This window comes from Leopardus geoffroyi, chromosome C1 (genome assembly GCF_018350155.1).
Source record: "Leopardus geoffroyi isolate Oge1 chromosome C1, O.geoffroyi_Oge1_pat1.0, whole genome shotgun sequence".
Taxonomy (NCBI): domain Eukaryota; kingdom Metazoa; phylum Chordata; class Mammalia; order Carnivora; family Felidae; genus Leopardus; species Leopardus geoffroyi.
In genome coordinates, this window is record NC_059328.1 from 65,144,993 (window position 1) to 65,160,316 (window position 15,324).

At 36.0% G+C, this 15,324-nt stretch overlaps 1 protein-coding gene across 4 annotated transcripts in view; it reads right to left on the reverse strand.

Moving 5' to 3' along the window:
- Positions 1-15,324, reverse strand: part of USP33 (ubiquitin specific peptidase 33) — a 65,118-nt gene that overhangs the window by 20,714 nt on the left and 29,080 nt on the right. For 2 of the 4 annotated variants that reach the window (XM_045477916.1, XM_045477917.1), the window contains 8 exons: positions 13,308-13,421; positions 9,544-9,622; positions 7,661-8,078; positions 5,212-5,352; positions 3,109-3,224; positions 1,609-1,781; positions 1,407-1,501; positions 750-783 (listed from right to left, as the gene is read on the reverse strand). In XM_045477916.1, the coding sequence (XP_045333872.1) occupies positions 750-783; positions 1,407-1,501; positions 1,609-1,781; positions 3,109-3,224; positions 5,212-5,352; positions 7,661-8,078; positions 9,544-9,622; positions 13,308-13,421 (1,170 nt within the window). The remainder of the gene's footprint in view (positions 1-749; positions 784-1,406; positions 1,502-1,608; positions 1,782-3,108; positions 3,225-5,211; positions 5,353-7,660; positions 8,079-9,543; positions 9,623-13,307; positions 13,422-15,324) is intronic. The other 2 variants (XM_045477918.1, XM_045477919.1) reach the window with 2 other exon arrangements.

The window sequence follows — 15,324 nt, forward strand, 5'->3', positions numbered from 1 at the left end:
TTTATTTATTTTTGGGACAGAGAGAGACAGAGCATGAACGGGGGAGGGGCAGAGAGAGAGGGAGACACAGAATCGGAAACAGGCTCCAGGCTCTGAGCTGTCAGCACAGAGCCCGACGCAGGGCTCGAACTCACGGACTGCGAGATCGTGACCTGGCTGAAGTCGGACGCTTAACCGACTGCGCCACCCAGGCGCCCCTATTATAAGACTTTTAAAAGGCAGCTAGTAGTAGATGTAAAGAAACAATACCATACTTTTCTTAACTTTCTATTCTGCCATCATACAACAGGTAACATCAAAGTTAGTATAACCTTTCTGAATTTTATACAGATTTGAAACTATGTTCCTTTATAGTCACTTTGACATCCTGAATCTAGCCTGTTCATCCAGAAGATAATATTGCCCTATTTATGATGGCAAACTCATATAATGAAAATGTGTATTATACATCATAGTATATGTTTTATACCATATTTAGAAGATGTTTTATGCAAAATTATATACTTATTTTATATCTCAAAATACATATAAACTTTCACATCTTAGATAAGCCTATTAAATTTGTTAAACTTTTACCTCAAATTTGTTTTACAGAAGAGCCAGTCTATTTTTACTTGGACAAAGCTTATTAGCCTTTATTTTTCTAAATAAGGTGCAAAATTAACTCCACATACCTAATTCAAGTGACCAAGAAAAATATCATTTATAATACAAAACATGCGATTCAAAGCACTATCAATGACACTTACTTTTTGCATTTTTCACAACTGTACATATTGTCACCTGGAAATAGAACAGATCTGGTCATTCCTCTCAAAATAAAAGTAAGCTACTGTATTTTTTTTTTTTGGTTCTGCAATTCTTTGACTTTGCCGTATGCTGATTTTGCAGCACAGTAACACAAAGCTCACATTTTTTAGTCTCTGCTCAAGAATCAATTCGTGATGTTTACCTTGCCTAAAATACCCTCTCCTCTCTCTCTTTTCAACCTTGAAGGCCTATCTCAAAAAAATATCCTTTCCTGACTTTACTGACTGCCTGTTATATATTCCAGCAAGGTGATGAACCCACAAAAACAGTGGAAAATCTTAAATATTATGGAGGAATTCAGAGTACTCCTGATATACAACATTTATATGGGTTGAATTCCCTTCTTTGAATCCCTCACCATATTGTCTTATACTACAGGAATTTGTATCAATCATTTCAGGATATGATTTATGTTATTTATATTTATATTGCCATGGTAGATACTGGCAACTATGATGATGATATATATGGGCAAGTACTGTTTAAGCCACCTTAAAACTTAGCTTTTATAAACACATTTTATATTTAGTCCCACTAGTATTTTAGATCACTCAAAACAATTTAGCCATAGTTGAAGACTATTTCATATTTCTTACCTTTTAGTTCATCTCTGGCAAAGAAGGCAGCAAGACAATCTTGCAAGGTTACTACTGGACCCCAAAACCAGCTAGGAACACATGAGACAACAAACCTGAAACATTATTAATAGAAGAAAAAAAAAAAAAAGGAAGTGTTCTGCCAGTACAGCAGAAACAGCAGCTATAACATTCAATTAGTACAAGGAAAATGCATACATACCTCTTCACATATTCCATGAAAAAAGCTATCCACCCTTGTGGAGCATATGCTTCGCCACATGATCCTGCTTTGACTATAGAAGTTGGGTGACTGGATGAATGCAGCTTAGCAAGGTCTTCCTTGCCAGGAATTGGCAAGGACAGATCTTGAAAGGTCTCGAGGGTTACAGACACCTAAAATTGTTTCGTGTTTAAAATGGGATGAAAATAATCCAACACATTTATGAGAACAAATCTTAGACTGCAAAGCAATTTATAAGCAAAAAACCCCCAAAATATCAGTAGCAGTAATAGCAATGGCAAAAACACTTGCTCTGTACCAGGTGCTGTTCTAAATTTAATCTTCACATAAATCTTATGAAGTTACTACTAACATTCCCATTAATCAAGGACACTGGCATAGAAAAGTACATCCAGCCACTGTAGCTTGAGCTCCAAACTCGTAAGAACTATTACTGCATTTGTTTTTGGAAATGACATCTCATGATGGTTTTTAAAAAGATGTAAAACTTGGCATGTTACTTTTAAAAAGCTGAAAACAATTCAAGATAATCCCATTTAAATATTTGGTACCCAGGGGCACCTGGGTGGCTCAGTCAGCTGAGCATCCAACTTCGGCTCAGGTCATGTCGTCACATTTGTGAGTTCAAGTGCCATGTCAGGCTCTGTGCTGACAGCTCAGAGCCTGCAGCCTGTTTCAGATTCTGTCCCCCTATCTCTTCCTCCCCTGCTCATGCTCTCTCTCTCAAAAATAAATAAACATTAAAAAATAAAAATAAAAAATATTTGGTACCCAAACAGCCTACATTAAAATGATGCTATTGAAAGCTCTTAGATTTGACTTAAGATCCTACCACAATAGCTGAAAACTTACTTTTGAGGGTTTTTTTAATAAGTCATTTTATATTCCTTAATTCATTACTGCACTGAAACAAAACCACTCTTAAGAAAAGCTCAAAGAAACTCATAGATTTAGGGAAGATTAAAGAACTCATGATTTTAACTTATGCTCTTATGCATGAATCTGACACTACCTGTATTATCTGAGCCGTAATCTTAACAAAAGAAAATATTTATAAGCCATACCACCAAATGTAGAAGATACACTCACAGCCTTGTGCCTGTGAACAGCAACAGTTTCCCAGCATATGAATTTTATCAACCTTGGGAGGATATGCATGTGTTACCATTTATTGTTGTTGAGCAACATATCACCTTTCCATGTGACCAGAGATGAACAAAGGAGTTAATTCTTGCTGCTAATGCATGCCTGTCCAATGACAGGTCAAGATCCATCCTTTCAAACTGATGTTGCTACTACTTCCAAAAAATAAATTCTACTCCTAGAATCAATTTATGCTGATGTAAACATAAGAAATACATGTATAACCATAAGTAGCAAGGAGAAAAAATTAAACTTTTCATCCCATTTGTCAGGTTTTTTTTTTTTTAAGACCATTTGACAGAAATTCCCTGCATATTATAATTCCCTCATACTCACCCTGTCACAAGTCAGACACTGCACTGAACTAATAATTGTTCCATCAAATATGTCTGAAATAACACTTCGGTATTTCTTATGCTGTTTTTTCCTCTTTGGAGATGATGCAGATTGAGCTAGGATTGAAAAACAAGTGAAGAACATTCTTTTAAAAGGTAGTTCCTTTACCATTTTCTCTGGAATCCTTAACAGTAAAATTTACTATCCTAAAGTAACTTGTCAAAGTACCATTCAAGAGAATTACTTTAAAAAAAAAATCCCAAGGGCACCTGGGTGGCTCAGTAAGTTAAGCATCTGCCTCTAGATTTCGGCTTAGGTCATGATCTCACAGTTCAGGAGTTCAAGCCCCACTTCAGGTTCTGCACTAACAGTGTAGAGCCTGCTTGGGACTTTGTCTCTCCCTCTTTCTCTCTGCCCCTTCCCCACTCATGATCTCTCAAAATAAATGTATAAACTTTTTAAAAAATCCCAAAAGAAACCAAGATGAAATAGAAGAGAGATTCAGTCTCTCCAGCTTGACTTCAATCAGAATAGTTTTGCCTGGGGCGCCTGGGTGGCGCAGTCGGTTGAGCGTCCGACTTCAGCCAGGTCACGATCTCGCGGTCCGTGAGTTCGAGCCCCGCGTCGGGCTCTGGGCTGATGGCTCAGAGCCTGGAGCCTGTTTCTGATTCTGTGTCTCCCTCTCTCTCTGCCCCTCCCCCGTTCATGCTGTGTCTCTCTCTGTCCCAAAAATAAATAAACGTTGAAAAAAAAAAAAATTAAAAAAAAAAAAAAAAAAGAATAGTTTTGCCTTTCCTTGTTTTTGCATCCAATAAGGTATTATTTGAAAAAGGGATTTAATAACTAAGTTTTGAGGGTTTTTTTTTTATATATATACATTCTGAACAGATCCTTTGTGAGCTTCCTGATTTACAAGTATTTTCTCCCAATCTTATCTTTTCAATCTCTTAATAGTGTCTTTTGCCAAGAAAATTTTTAATTGTTTCTGTTATGGATTTTTTTAAAACTTTGTCTTCTTTGCACTTTTTTTTTTTAATGTTTACTTATTTTTGAGAGAGAGAGAGAGCATGCACAAGTGGGGAAGGGCAGAGAGAGGGAGATCCAGAATCCGAAGCAGGCTCCAGGTTCTGAGCTGTCAACCGAGAGCCCATATGGGGCTCAAACCCATGAACAATGAGATCATGACCTGAGCCGAAGTCAGACATTTAACTGACTGAGCCACCCAGGCGTCCCTTCTTTTATGGATATTGCTTTTGATGTCTTAAAAAAACTATTTGTCCAACAAAAGGTCATGAAGACTTTCTCCTTCCTATGTTTTTTTCCTAAGAGTTTTAGAGTTTTACATTTTGTAATACTGGAATTCTCATACATAGCCTAGTGGGAATGCAAAATAATACAGCTAAACTGGAAAACAATTTCATACAACATTAAGTATGAAACTAACATAAGACGCAATAACCTCATTTCTGGGTGTTTACTCTAGACAAATGAAAACTTATATTCACACAGAAACCTGTATACGAATGTTTATTGCAGCATTATCCACAACTGCCAAAAACTGCAAATAATTCAAATGTTCTTCAAAGTGAAAATGAATGAACAGCAGTATAATCACACAATGAAATAACTACTCAGTAATAAAAATAACTATTTAGACATGCAATGTGACTATATCTCAAATGCATTACAATAAGTGAAATAAGCCTGTTTCAAAAAACTATGTACTGTATGATTCTATTTATATGACATTCTGGGAAAGGCAAAACAATAGCAATAGAGAACAGATCAAAGGCCTAGGGTTTAGGGAGGGGTAAGGGGATGATCTAATTACAAAGGGTAGCTATGAGGGAATTCCTTGGGGGGTGTTGGAACTGTTCTATATTCTGTTTGTGTGGTGGTAACAAGAATCTATGCATGTGTTAAAATCCAGAACTCTACACCAAAAGAGTGAATTCTACTGTATGTAAATTTGTGCCACACACACACAAAAATTTCAAATCATGGTTATATAAAATTATGCTGTTGATTTTAAAGTACTAAATATTTCATAATTAACACTTTAAATTATCAAAACGAAGGAACCTGAATAACTGAAACTTCTACCTTTTTTGTGTGTGGGTGCCAATCCTGGCCACAAATTGCCTGATTTAGGAGGGCTTGCTGATAAACGTGGATTAACACCTTCATTTGATGGGAGGATCTGTGATGTAGACAGGTCATTCAAATGGACATCAGTAATATATTCTGTAATATTTAAAATTTGTATTATTACCTTAAATAGTAAAATTATCCCACTTATCAAATAATATTAATTAATTTAAAGGTTTCTTCATTTGAGATTTTAAACACAATTCCCATTAATAAATGTCAAGTGAAATATTTGATAGACAAAGTTCTTGCTAAGCAAAACAACAGTGATTTTCCACCTAGGAATCCAAATAATGTTTGTAACACATTACTGCGCTAGCAATGTAGGAAGTGAGCAGTGGTAACATAAAGCCAAAGAGAATTGTATTTGTTCTAATTTAGTATTTTTTAGTATTTATGATAGTTTTTAAAAAGCTTTGAAACTGTAGGAGAAAAAGATTATCTTCTCAAACTAACATAATAATCAAAATCTAAGAAGAAACTTAGGCAGAATCATAAATTATTTTATTCTTACTGTGATAAAAGGAAATACATCCCTTTATCAGAAAAGAACCTTTTTTAGAATGAAATTATGAATCAAGAAAATAAAAACTTCATGACCACTATCTTGACAGTTGTGCTGTTGGAGTCCTAGTATATATACAATACAGATTTCAGGGCAAGGGATTGTGCTCAATAAGTATCTGAAGAAAAAAGAACTGTTCATAGGGACCCTGAAACTGAATGACTTCAGAGATTTTTCCAGATAATGCAAAGTAAGTCACCTTTATTATTTTCACATAAGCATTTCTCACGATTCCAACCATGACTAAATGAAGACTGTGTAATATTAGAGGGAGAAAGAGTAGGAGACTTACTCACCCTCTCTGAAGGGAATAAAGTTAGTATTATCAAGGTCAGGGAATAAAGTTAGTATTATCAAGGTCAGGGATTGGCAAATGTTTCCTGTAAAAAACTTGATAATAAGTCTTTCAGGTTTTGCACCCTATATACAGTCTTTGTCACATTTTTTTCAACGTTTATTTATTTTGGGGACAGAGAGAGACAGAGCATGAACGGGGGAGGGGCAGAGAGAGAGGGAGACAGAATCGGAAACAGGCTCCAGGCTCTGAGCCATCAGCCCAGAGCCTGATGCGGGGCTCGAACTCACGGACCGCGAGATCGTGACCTGGCTGAAGTCGGACGCTTAACCGACTGCGCCACCCAGGCGCCCCATTTGTCACATTTTTTAATCAGGTCTTTGTAAAATGTAAAAGCTCAGATCCCTGATCTAGCTCATCAATTAGTCACCATGTATAAGAAAAAGCCTACTATGGAGCAATAAAGAACCACTATGTCCCTTAATCAGGCTTTTGACAAGGGCGGGCTGAACAGCAGTCTATGGAAGCCTAGGCTGTCTTTCAATATTTACTGACCAAACAACTTCCAAAAGCATCTAAACTTCTAAAATAAGGCCACTGTAACTAAGGAGCCTAAAATGCTTTCCTGACTTTCCTGACTAGAACACCAATATGCACCACACACAGGTGAACCACTACTATTCCTGTGTTCAAGGAAATATCTTTTCCTCAAGAAGAAATTTTGGGCTTATTCAATACCTAAATAAATTGTTTACTAGTTTTATTCTTTTCAAATTACAAAAGATAAACTTTTTTATGTTACTTGTCTGCCACTTATTTTAAGATCAAAGAACTTAAACTTCTGATGGTTTTTAATGTGCTTTGGAAAATTAAGTATCACACTAGGCCAAGATAAATTAACTTTTGAAGAAATAAAGTTAAAATGCAAAGCAATCCAACCTAATTATCTTTCATCTGGCCACTTGCTCTTTTCAAAAACAAAAAAACAACAACAAAAAAAAAAAAACACTAGTATTCTGGTAATAATCTATCATAACAGGATTCATTATAGTTAAACTGCTATATCAAAATATATGCCAAATATTTCATAGCTGATAGTATTCCAATGACAGTAGTCTAAATCTAAAAGTGTGTAAGATTACAGAATTGTAATTTGAGTTATTTTGCTTTTTCCCCAGGATCTTAACAGAATCCACATAAAATGACATTAACTTAATATTCTACATGAAAATATTGCTAAACTCTACTACTTAGCCCAAAAGTAACAACTATTTTATTCCTGCTTTCTTCAAACTTGATCATATCCTGCACATAAAATATTAAGCTAATCAGTCTATTTCATTTTTTATGCTAAATACAGACTGGGAACATTAACATGTAAACTAGAAATATGTCTGATTTCACTCACAGGCCATGCTAATTTTCTCTCCAAAAATCAGAAAACAGTGAAATTACAAATATAATACAAATAAATACAAATATGCTCTCTCGTACACATTGTCTACAAATGAAACACTATCATTTTCCAATTATTAAATTGTCACCTGAAGCTCTGCTGTGTATTTGCACTTTGACAGTTTCCTGGTTGTTCAAGTCGACTGTTTCAGACACAGAGTCTCTGTCTTTATCTAACTCTCCTTCAGAATTTACTTTATTAATCTTATTGCACATCTTCTCTTTTTGCCAATCTTTTGACATTTCTGAATTGTTCTCATCATCCTGAATTAACATTGTTGTTTCATTATTATCTTCAGAAAAGCCTTTAGAGCCATTTTCATTTTCTGCTTTATCACTGCTGCTACAAGATTCACAGGACTGAAAATCTACATCTGACTGGCTCTTGTCCTCTTCCATGGTCTCCTCAGTCGTTATAGTTTGAGGATCCTCCTCAACCTCCATGACCTGTTCTTTTAATTCTTCATGAAGCAAATCCATTAAACAGCGAAGGAATTCTTGAGCATCCTAATATATAAACAACACATATTACCACTTCATTAAAAATATGTGTATGTAGAAACTTAAGAAAAAATATACAAAATGTGCTTATCAACTGATTTCTAAAGGTGTAGTGTTATACTGAGGAAACACCAGCTAGTAGAACATAAGGCCCTGAAGAAGGAATAGGAAGCACTGAGTTCTAAAAAATTATATAAATAAAACAAAAGTAATTTAAAAACTGAAGATGATCTGGAGGTCAGCTTTTAGTACTGCTGCTATTTTTTAAAAATGAAGAGGCATTTAAAAAAAACAACTGGATTTGCCTCATATGACAATTAGAATTCAGAGATGTCCTAAATTCAAATATTTTATCAGTTTGGCTTAAAATTAAAGCTTTCCAATCTTGTACTACATCTCAAAGAAAAATCCTTGATCAACCTGGAATGCTTTTTGAAAATTTGTGGGTACAGAGATGTGCAAAATGGGTGAAGGAAAGTGAGAAGCACAGGCTTCCAGTTACATACTGAGTAAGTCACAGGGATGAAAGGTACAGCAAGGGAATATTACTAGTGGTATCCTAGTAGTGTCATATGGTGATAAATAATAGCTACATAGTAGCTATACTTGTGGCAAGCATAGCATGATGTATAAAATTGTGGAATCCCTATGCTGTACATCTGAAACAAATGTAACATTATGTGTCAACTATACTTCAATTTAAAAAAAGAAAAGAAAGAAAGAAAATACAAATGTATAAATTTATAGACCAACTCACATCTAAGAAATCAGTCTCTGGTGTCTGTGCACCAGAAAAAATTAACAGGGAACAGGTATTATTTTGAAAAAGAAAAATATGTGAGGGTTAGGTGTTAATATCAAAGGAACATATAAAGTTACAATAATTGAAACTGCCACTGGTACCACTTCAACAAAACACAGATCAATGCAATGAATCAGAAAGCCCAGAAACAAACCCTATAAAATATTAATGGAAGCATAAAAACTAAAAAAGAAGAAATTTCTAAAATCAGAAAAGAAAATTCTTCCAAATCTGTAGTCTGGTACAATTAGTTAGCTATTTGTGGAAAAAAAAATGAAATTTGCACTGTAACACAAAATAAATGACAGATGCAGAGAAGAATTAAATATTTTAAAAATTAAAGCATAAAATATAGGTGAAAATTTATCTCTATATGTGTAACTTTTTGAAGCTAAAAGCATTAGAATAGAGACGTATTTATCCACTCCAAAATTTAACAATTTCTAGAAAAACATAAAATTATGAGAAAGGTGGAAAAATATAAGCAAAAAAATGACAATAGGCTATTATTGTCAGTAAATAAACATACAAGAAAGGATGACCCAAGACAATGGACAAATAAATTATAAAGGAAGAAATACAAAAGGCTCCATAAAAGCATAATGCATAATGGCATTTTTCAAACTTATTAAACATTAAGATTGTGAATGAAAAAGAATGAAGACTTACCTGCTGAGAATACCCCCGAAATGTTGGATTTACTGTCTTAATTCCTTGAAACAGAGTAGTAGGAACAACAGATCCTGGCCTGAGGAAGATAACATTTTTAATGAGAAATCTGTGATGAATGAAATCTAAAATTTTTACTTTTTATTTTGGTAAATAACAATCAAGAATTCAAGCTGTAGGGGCACTTGGGTGGTTCAATCAGTTGAGCGTCCGACTTCGGCTCGGTCATGATCTCGCAGTTTGTGGGTTTGAGTCCGCGTCAGGCTCTGTGCTGACAGCTCAGAGCCTGGAGCCTGCTTCAGATTCTGTGTTTCCCTCTCTCTCTGCCCCTCTCTTCCTTGTGCTCTCTCTCTCTCTCAAAATAAATATTTTTTAAAAAGTTAAAAAAAAATAATTCAAGTTGTTAATGTGTTTCACAAAGTCATTAAAAATTGCCCAGTGTTATGTTTCATAGGCTCACCAGAATAGCTTTATATTAAGATATATTTAAGAAAATTAAGATATATTTTATAGCTCTCGACCCTAATGAAATGATCATGCTCTATTTTTCAAAAACAATTACAATTACTTAAAACAAAATTCTAATTATTTTAAATTCCTGGGATAATTAAGATAAATATACCTAGCACATTATCTAAATTTTTGAATTCTGGTTTTTTTACTTGAGTATAATTGACATAAATAAGATTTTAATTTCTTTTTAAGTAGACTTCACGCCCAATGCAGAGCAAAATGCAGAGCTTGAACTCACCACCCTGAGATCAAGACGTGAGCTGAGATCAAGAGTCAGACACTTAGGGGTGCCTGGGTGGCTCAGTTGGTTGAGCGTCCAACTTGGGCTCGGGTCATGATCTCACAGCTTGTGAGTTTGAGCCCCGCGTCGGGCTCTGTGCTGACAGCTCAGAGCCTGGAGCCTGCTTCGGATTCTGTGTCTTCGTCTCTCTCTGCCCCTAACGCACTCACATTCTGTCTCTGTCTCTCTCAAAGATAAATAAACATTAAAAAAAATTTTGTTTTAAAAAGTCAGACACTTAACCAACTGAGCCACCCAGGTGCCCCAGATATTTAACCACTTTTAGAATTCTGTACTGACACTTTTGAAGTCTGATAAACTTTCAGGAATTTTAAGTTTAAAATACATATTCAGGGCAAAGAAGTTTAAAAAACAGCAGTTAAGGGTTAATTCTAGCTATAGAGTCTATAGCAGCATTGGATAACACTCAATAGGGATGAATGATAATGGAGGATTCTGGCTCTTTAATGTTCATAGCCCCAAAGAACTCATTAAAATCATACTCTTTTTTTTACATGAAAATAAACTTAAAATGGATTAAAGACCTAAATGTTAGACCTGAAACCATGAAATGCCTGAAAGAAAATACAGGCGATAATCTCTTAGACATCGCCCTTAGCAACATATTTAGGGATATTTCTCCTCAGGCAAAGGAAACCAAAGAAAAATAAACTATTGGGACTAAAGTAAAAAGCTTACACACAGCAAAGAAATCATCAACAACAACAAAAAAAGCAGCCTCATAAATGGGGGAAGATATTTGCAAATGATCTATCAGATAAGGGTTAATATCCAAAATATATAAAGACGTTATGCAATTCAACACCAAAAAAAAAAAAAAACCAATCTAAAAGATGGGCAGAGGACTAATCAGAATGGCTAGTATCAAAAAGACAAGAAATAACAAGTGTTGGCAAAGATGTGGAGAAGAGGGAACCCAAGTGCACTATTGGTGGGAGAGTAAATTGGTACAGCCACACTGGAAAACAGCATAAAGACTCCTCAAAAAATTAAAAACAGAAATAACATATGACTCAGCAGTCCCACTACTGGGTATTTACCCAAATAAAAACACTAATCCAAAAAGATATAGGCACCCCTGTGTTTACTGCAGCATTATTTACCATAGCCAAGGTACGGAAGCAACCTAAGTGTCCATCCACAGATGAATGGATCAAGATGGTATATATACAATGGAATATTTGCTCAGCCATAAAAAAGAATAAGATCTTGCCATCTGTGACAACATGAACGGTCCTAGAGTTTATTATGCTAAGTGAAATAAGTCAGAGAAAGACAAATACCGAATGATTTCACTTATATGTAGAATCTAAGAAACAAATGGACAAAACAAGCAAAAAAAAAAAAAAAAAGGCTCTTAAACACAGAGAACAAACTTGTGGTTGCCAGAGGTTAGGTGTATGAAGAGGATGAGCGAAATAGATAAAGGAGATTAAGAGGTACAAACTTCAAGTTATAAAATACATAAGTCACAAAGTGAAAAGTCAAGCATAGAGAATATAGTCAATAATATTCTAATAACATTGTATGGTGACAATGGTGACTACACTTATCATAGTGAGCATTAAGTAATGTATAGAATTGCCCAGTCAATATGTCACATACTTGAAGGGCATCTGGGTGGCTAGGTTGGCTGAGTGTCTGACTCTTGGTTTCGGCTCGGGTCATGATCTCACTGTTTGGGGGTTCAAGCCCCACGTTGGGCTCCACGCTCATAGTGCAGAGCCTACTTGGGATATTCTCTATCTCTCCCTGTCTGCCCCTGGCCACCCCGCCCCCCCCCCACACACACACGCATGCTCTCACTCTCAAAATGAATAAATGAAAGTTTAAATTTTTTTTAATGTTTATTTTTTTGAGAGAGAGAGCATGAGCGGAAGAGGGGCAGAGAGACAGGGAGACACAGATTCCAAAGCAGGCTCCAGGCTCTGAGCTGTCAGCTCAGAACCTGACAGGCTCGAACTCACAAACTGTGAGATGTGAGACCATGACCTGAGCCAAAGTTGGACACTTAACAGACTGAGTCACCCAGGTACCTGTAAATAAATGAACGTTTAAAAAAAATGTTATATACTTGAAACTAAGATAACAATGTGTATCAATTACCCTTCAATTTAAAAAAAAAAAAGAAAAGCCATTTTCTTTTCCTAGCATGTTAAAATCAAAGTAGTGACAAATTTTTGTTTGACTTAAGAGATGCTTAGTAGGGGGTAAAATATCTCAAAGAAAACTGAGGCACTTAGGAATAGGGGAATGTTAAAACTTTAAATACTACTGAAATTTTTACATTACAAATCAAGATCTCAAAAGTCTTGTGAGGTTTTAAAAAAAAAAAGCTTTGGTGATTGTTTTCTTTACAGATAAGGTTGAGCAGTTAGGACTAATGGTAAACACAATTTTCTGAATAATTCTAAAACAAAATTAGTAAAATATTACATTGAACAATTATTCTTCTAATGCTATACTTCACAGGAAATAAACATAAGCAGAAAAATGAACATTCACCTAAGTATTTATGGTCTGATTTTAGCGTTGTGAGAATGTCTACTCCTGCATTAAAATTCAAGTGTCGTCCAGATACTTCATTTGGATGTCCAGTTTGAAACAGAACATACTGTAAAATGAACTTGTCTCAAATTTACTTTTTTTCAGCTCTATATATGTGCACCTATATCCTTTTAATATTTGGTATTCATTTAAAAACATAATAAAGAGGAGCACCTGGGTGGCTCAGTCGGTTAAGCGTCTGGCTCTTGATTTCAGCTCAGGTCATGGTCTCACGGCTAAGTGGATTCAAGCCCCACGTCAGGCTCCAACCTGACAGCACGGAGTCTGCTTGGGATTCTCTCTCTCTCTTGCTCTGCCCCTCCCCATGTGCTTTCTCTCCCTCAAAACAAATAAACTTAAAAAAATAATAATAATAAAGAGAATAAATACATTAAGTACATACCTGCTTTTATGCCACAGTTCGGTCATCAGTTTCAGATAACTTTTACAAATGGCTGGTTTCTTATCTGTTCGAGCTAGTCCTCCACAATCAAGAAAAAACTGTGTCAAAGGTGGGCTAATTCAAAAAAAAGAAAAATGTTAAAGTGGAATCAAAGCTTAATAATGACTGACTTCCAGTCATTCAATAAATTGGTAGCACATACAGCCCCATATCTATCATTTCTTTGCTCCCTTTTACAGCTTCACATTCACTTCTTCATATTCGTGTTCAACCCATTCAAATCAAATTTGACCCCACTGTATCAGACTCCTCAACGCTGCCAGATGCAGTCAACATCTTTCACTCCCTCTTAGTAGCATTTATTACAAGTGACCTACCCCTCATTCTTGAGCAACCATTCTCTTGAACAATGATGATTTTTTCCATTTTTCTTTATCTCTGTCAACTCTTTCCCTTCTTTACTGTTCTTTTGACTCTTACCAGATATATAAATATCAAAGTCCCTCAGGGCTGGATCCTAGGACTTTACCTCTCTTCCCTATATACTCTTTAACTGGGGTGTCCTTAAATTTTCATGTTCATGCCAATGACAGTCAAACTTATGGAAGTCAAATATCTCATCTAAATTCCAGATTTATATCAAATATCCAAACTGATGGCTGTGCTGAGCATCTTAAATTTAACATGATCAAAATTTAACCTTCAAGTGAATCTATTCTTCCTCCAGGCTTCTACATCTCAGTAAGTGGTACTACTATCCATCTGGTGGCTCAGTTAGCAATTTGAAAGGCAATACTGTTGGGGTGCCTGAGTGGCTCAGTCACTTAAGCATCCAACTGTAGATTTCAGTTCAGGTCATGTTCTCACAGTTCGTGAGATCAAGCTCCATGTTGGGCTCTGTGCATGACAGGCTCTGTTTGGGATTCTCTCTCTCTGCCCCTCCCCCACTCACACACATACTATCTCAGTCTCAAAATAAACATTAAAAAAAAAAAAGGCAATATTATCTTCTATGAGCATGATTAGCTGGAGGGAACCTCAGTGAATCTATTCAGTTACAGGAAAAAGACTGGGCAAAGGACCAAGCCCTGCCCTGCAATAAACTGGCTATCCTATTCTGTGTCTCCCTCTCTCTCTGCCCCTCCCCCCACTCATGCTCTGTCTCTGTCTCATAAATAAACATTAAAAAAAAAAAAACAAAACTGGCTATCCTTAAAAGATATTCCATGCAAGTGAAAAATGAAAGAAAATATAGGTAACTATATTTATATTACACAAAGCAGACTTTATTTTTTTTTTTTTAACTTTTTTTTTTTTAATTTATTTTTGAGACAGAGAAAGACAGAGCAGGAACGGGGATGGGGCAGAGAGAGAGGGAGACACAGAATCCGAAGCAGGCTCCAGGCTCCGAGCCACCAGCCCAGAGCCCGACGTGGGGCTCAAACTCACAGACGAGATCGTGACCTGAGCCGAAGTCAGATGCTTAACCGACTGAGCCACCCAGGCACCCCCACAAAGCAGACTTTAACTCAAAGCTCTAACAAGATATAAAGAAGGCCATTATATAATGATAAAGGAATTGAGTCATCAAAAGGATAACATCTATAAATATGCACCCAACACAGGGGAGCTAAATAAACAAAGCAAGTATTAATAGATATGAAGGGAGAAATAAACAGCAATACAGTAACAGTAGGGGACTTCAATACTCATCTCCAACAATGGATAAATCTTCCAGCCAGAAAATCAATAAACACTGGACTTAAACTACATGTTGGACTAGATGGACTCAACAGATGTCTACAGAGCATTCCATGCTGCCCCTACCTATTCTGTAAAAGTATGATTAAGAAACAAAAAATCTAGGGGCACCTGAGTGGCTCAGTTGGATGTCTAACTTTGGCTCAGGTCATGATCTCGTGGTTCGTGGATTCAAGCCCTGCATTGGGCTCTATGTTAACAGCTCAGAGCCTGGAGCCTGCTTGGGATTCTGCGTGTCCCTCTCTCCCTGCCCCTC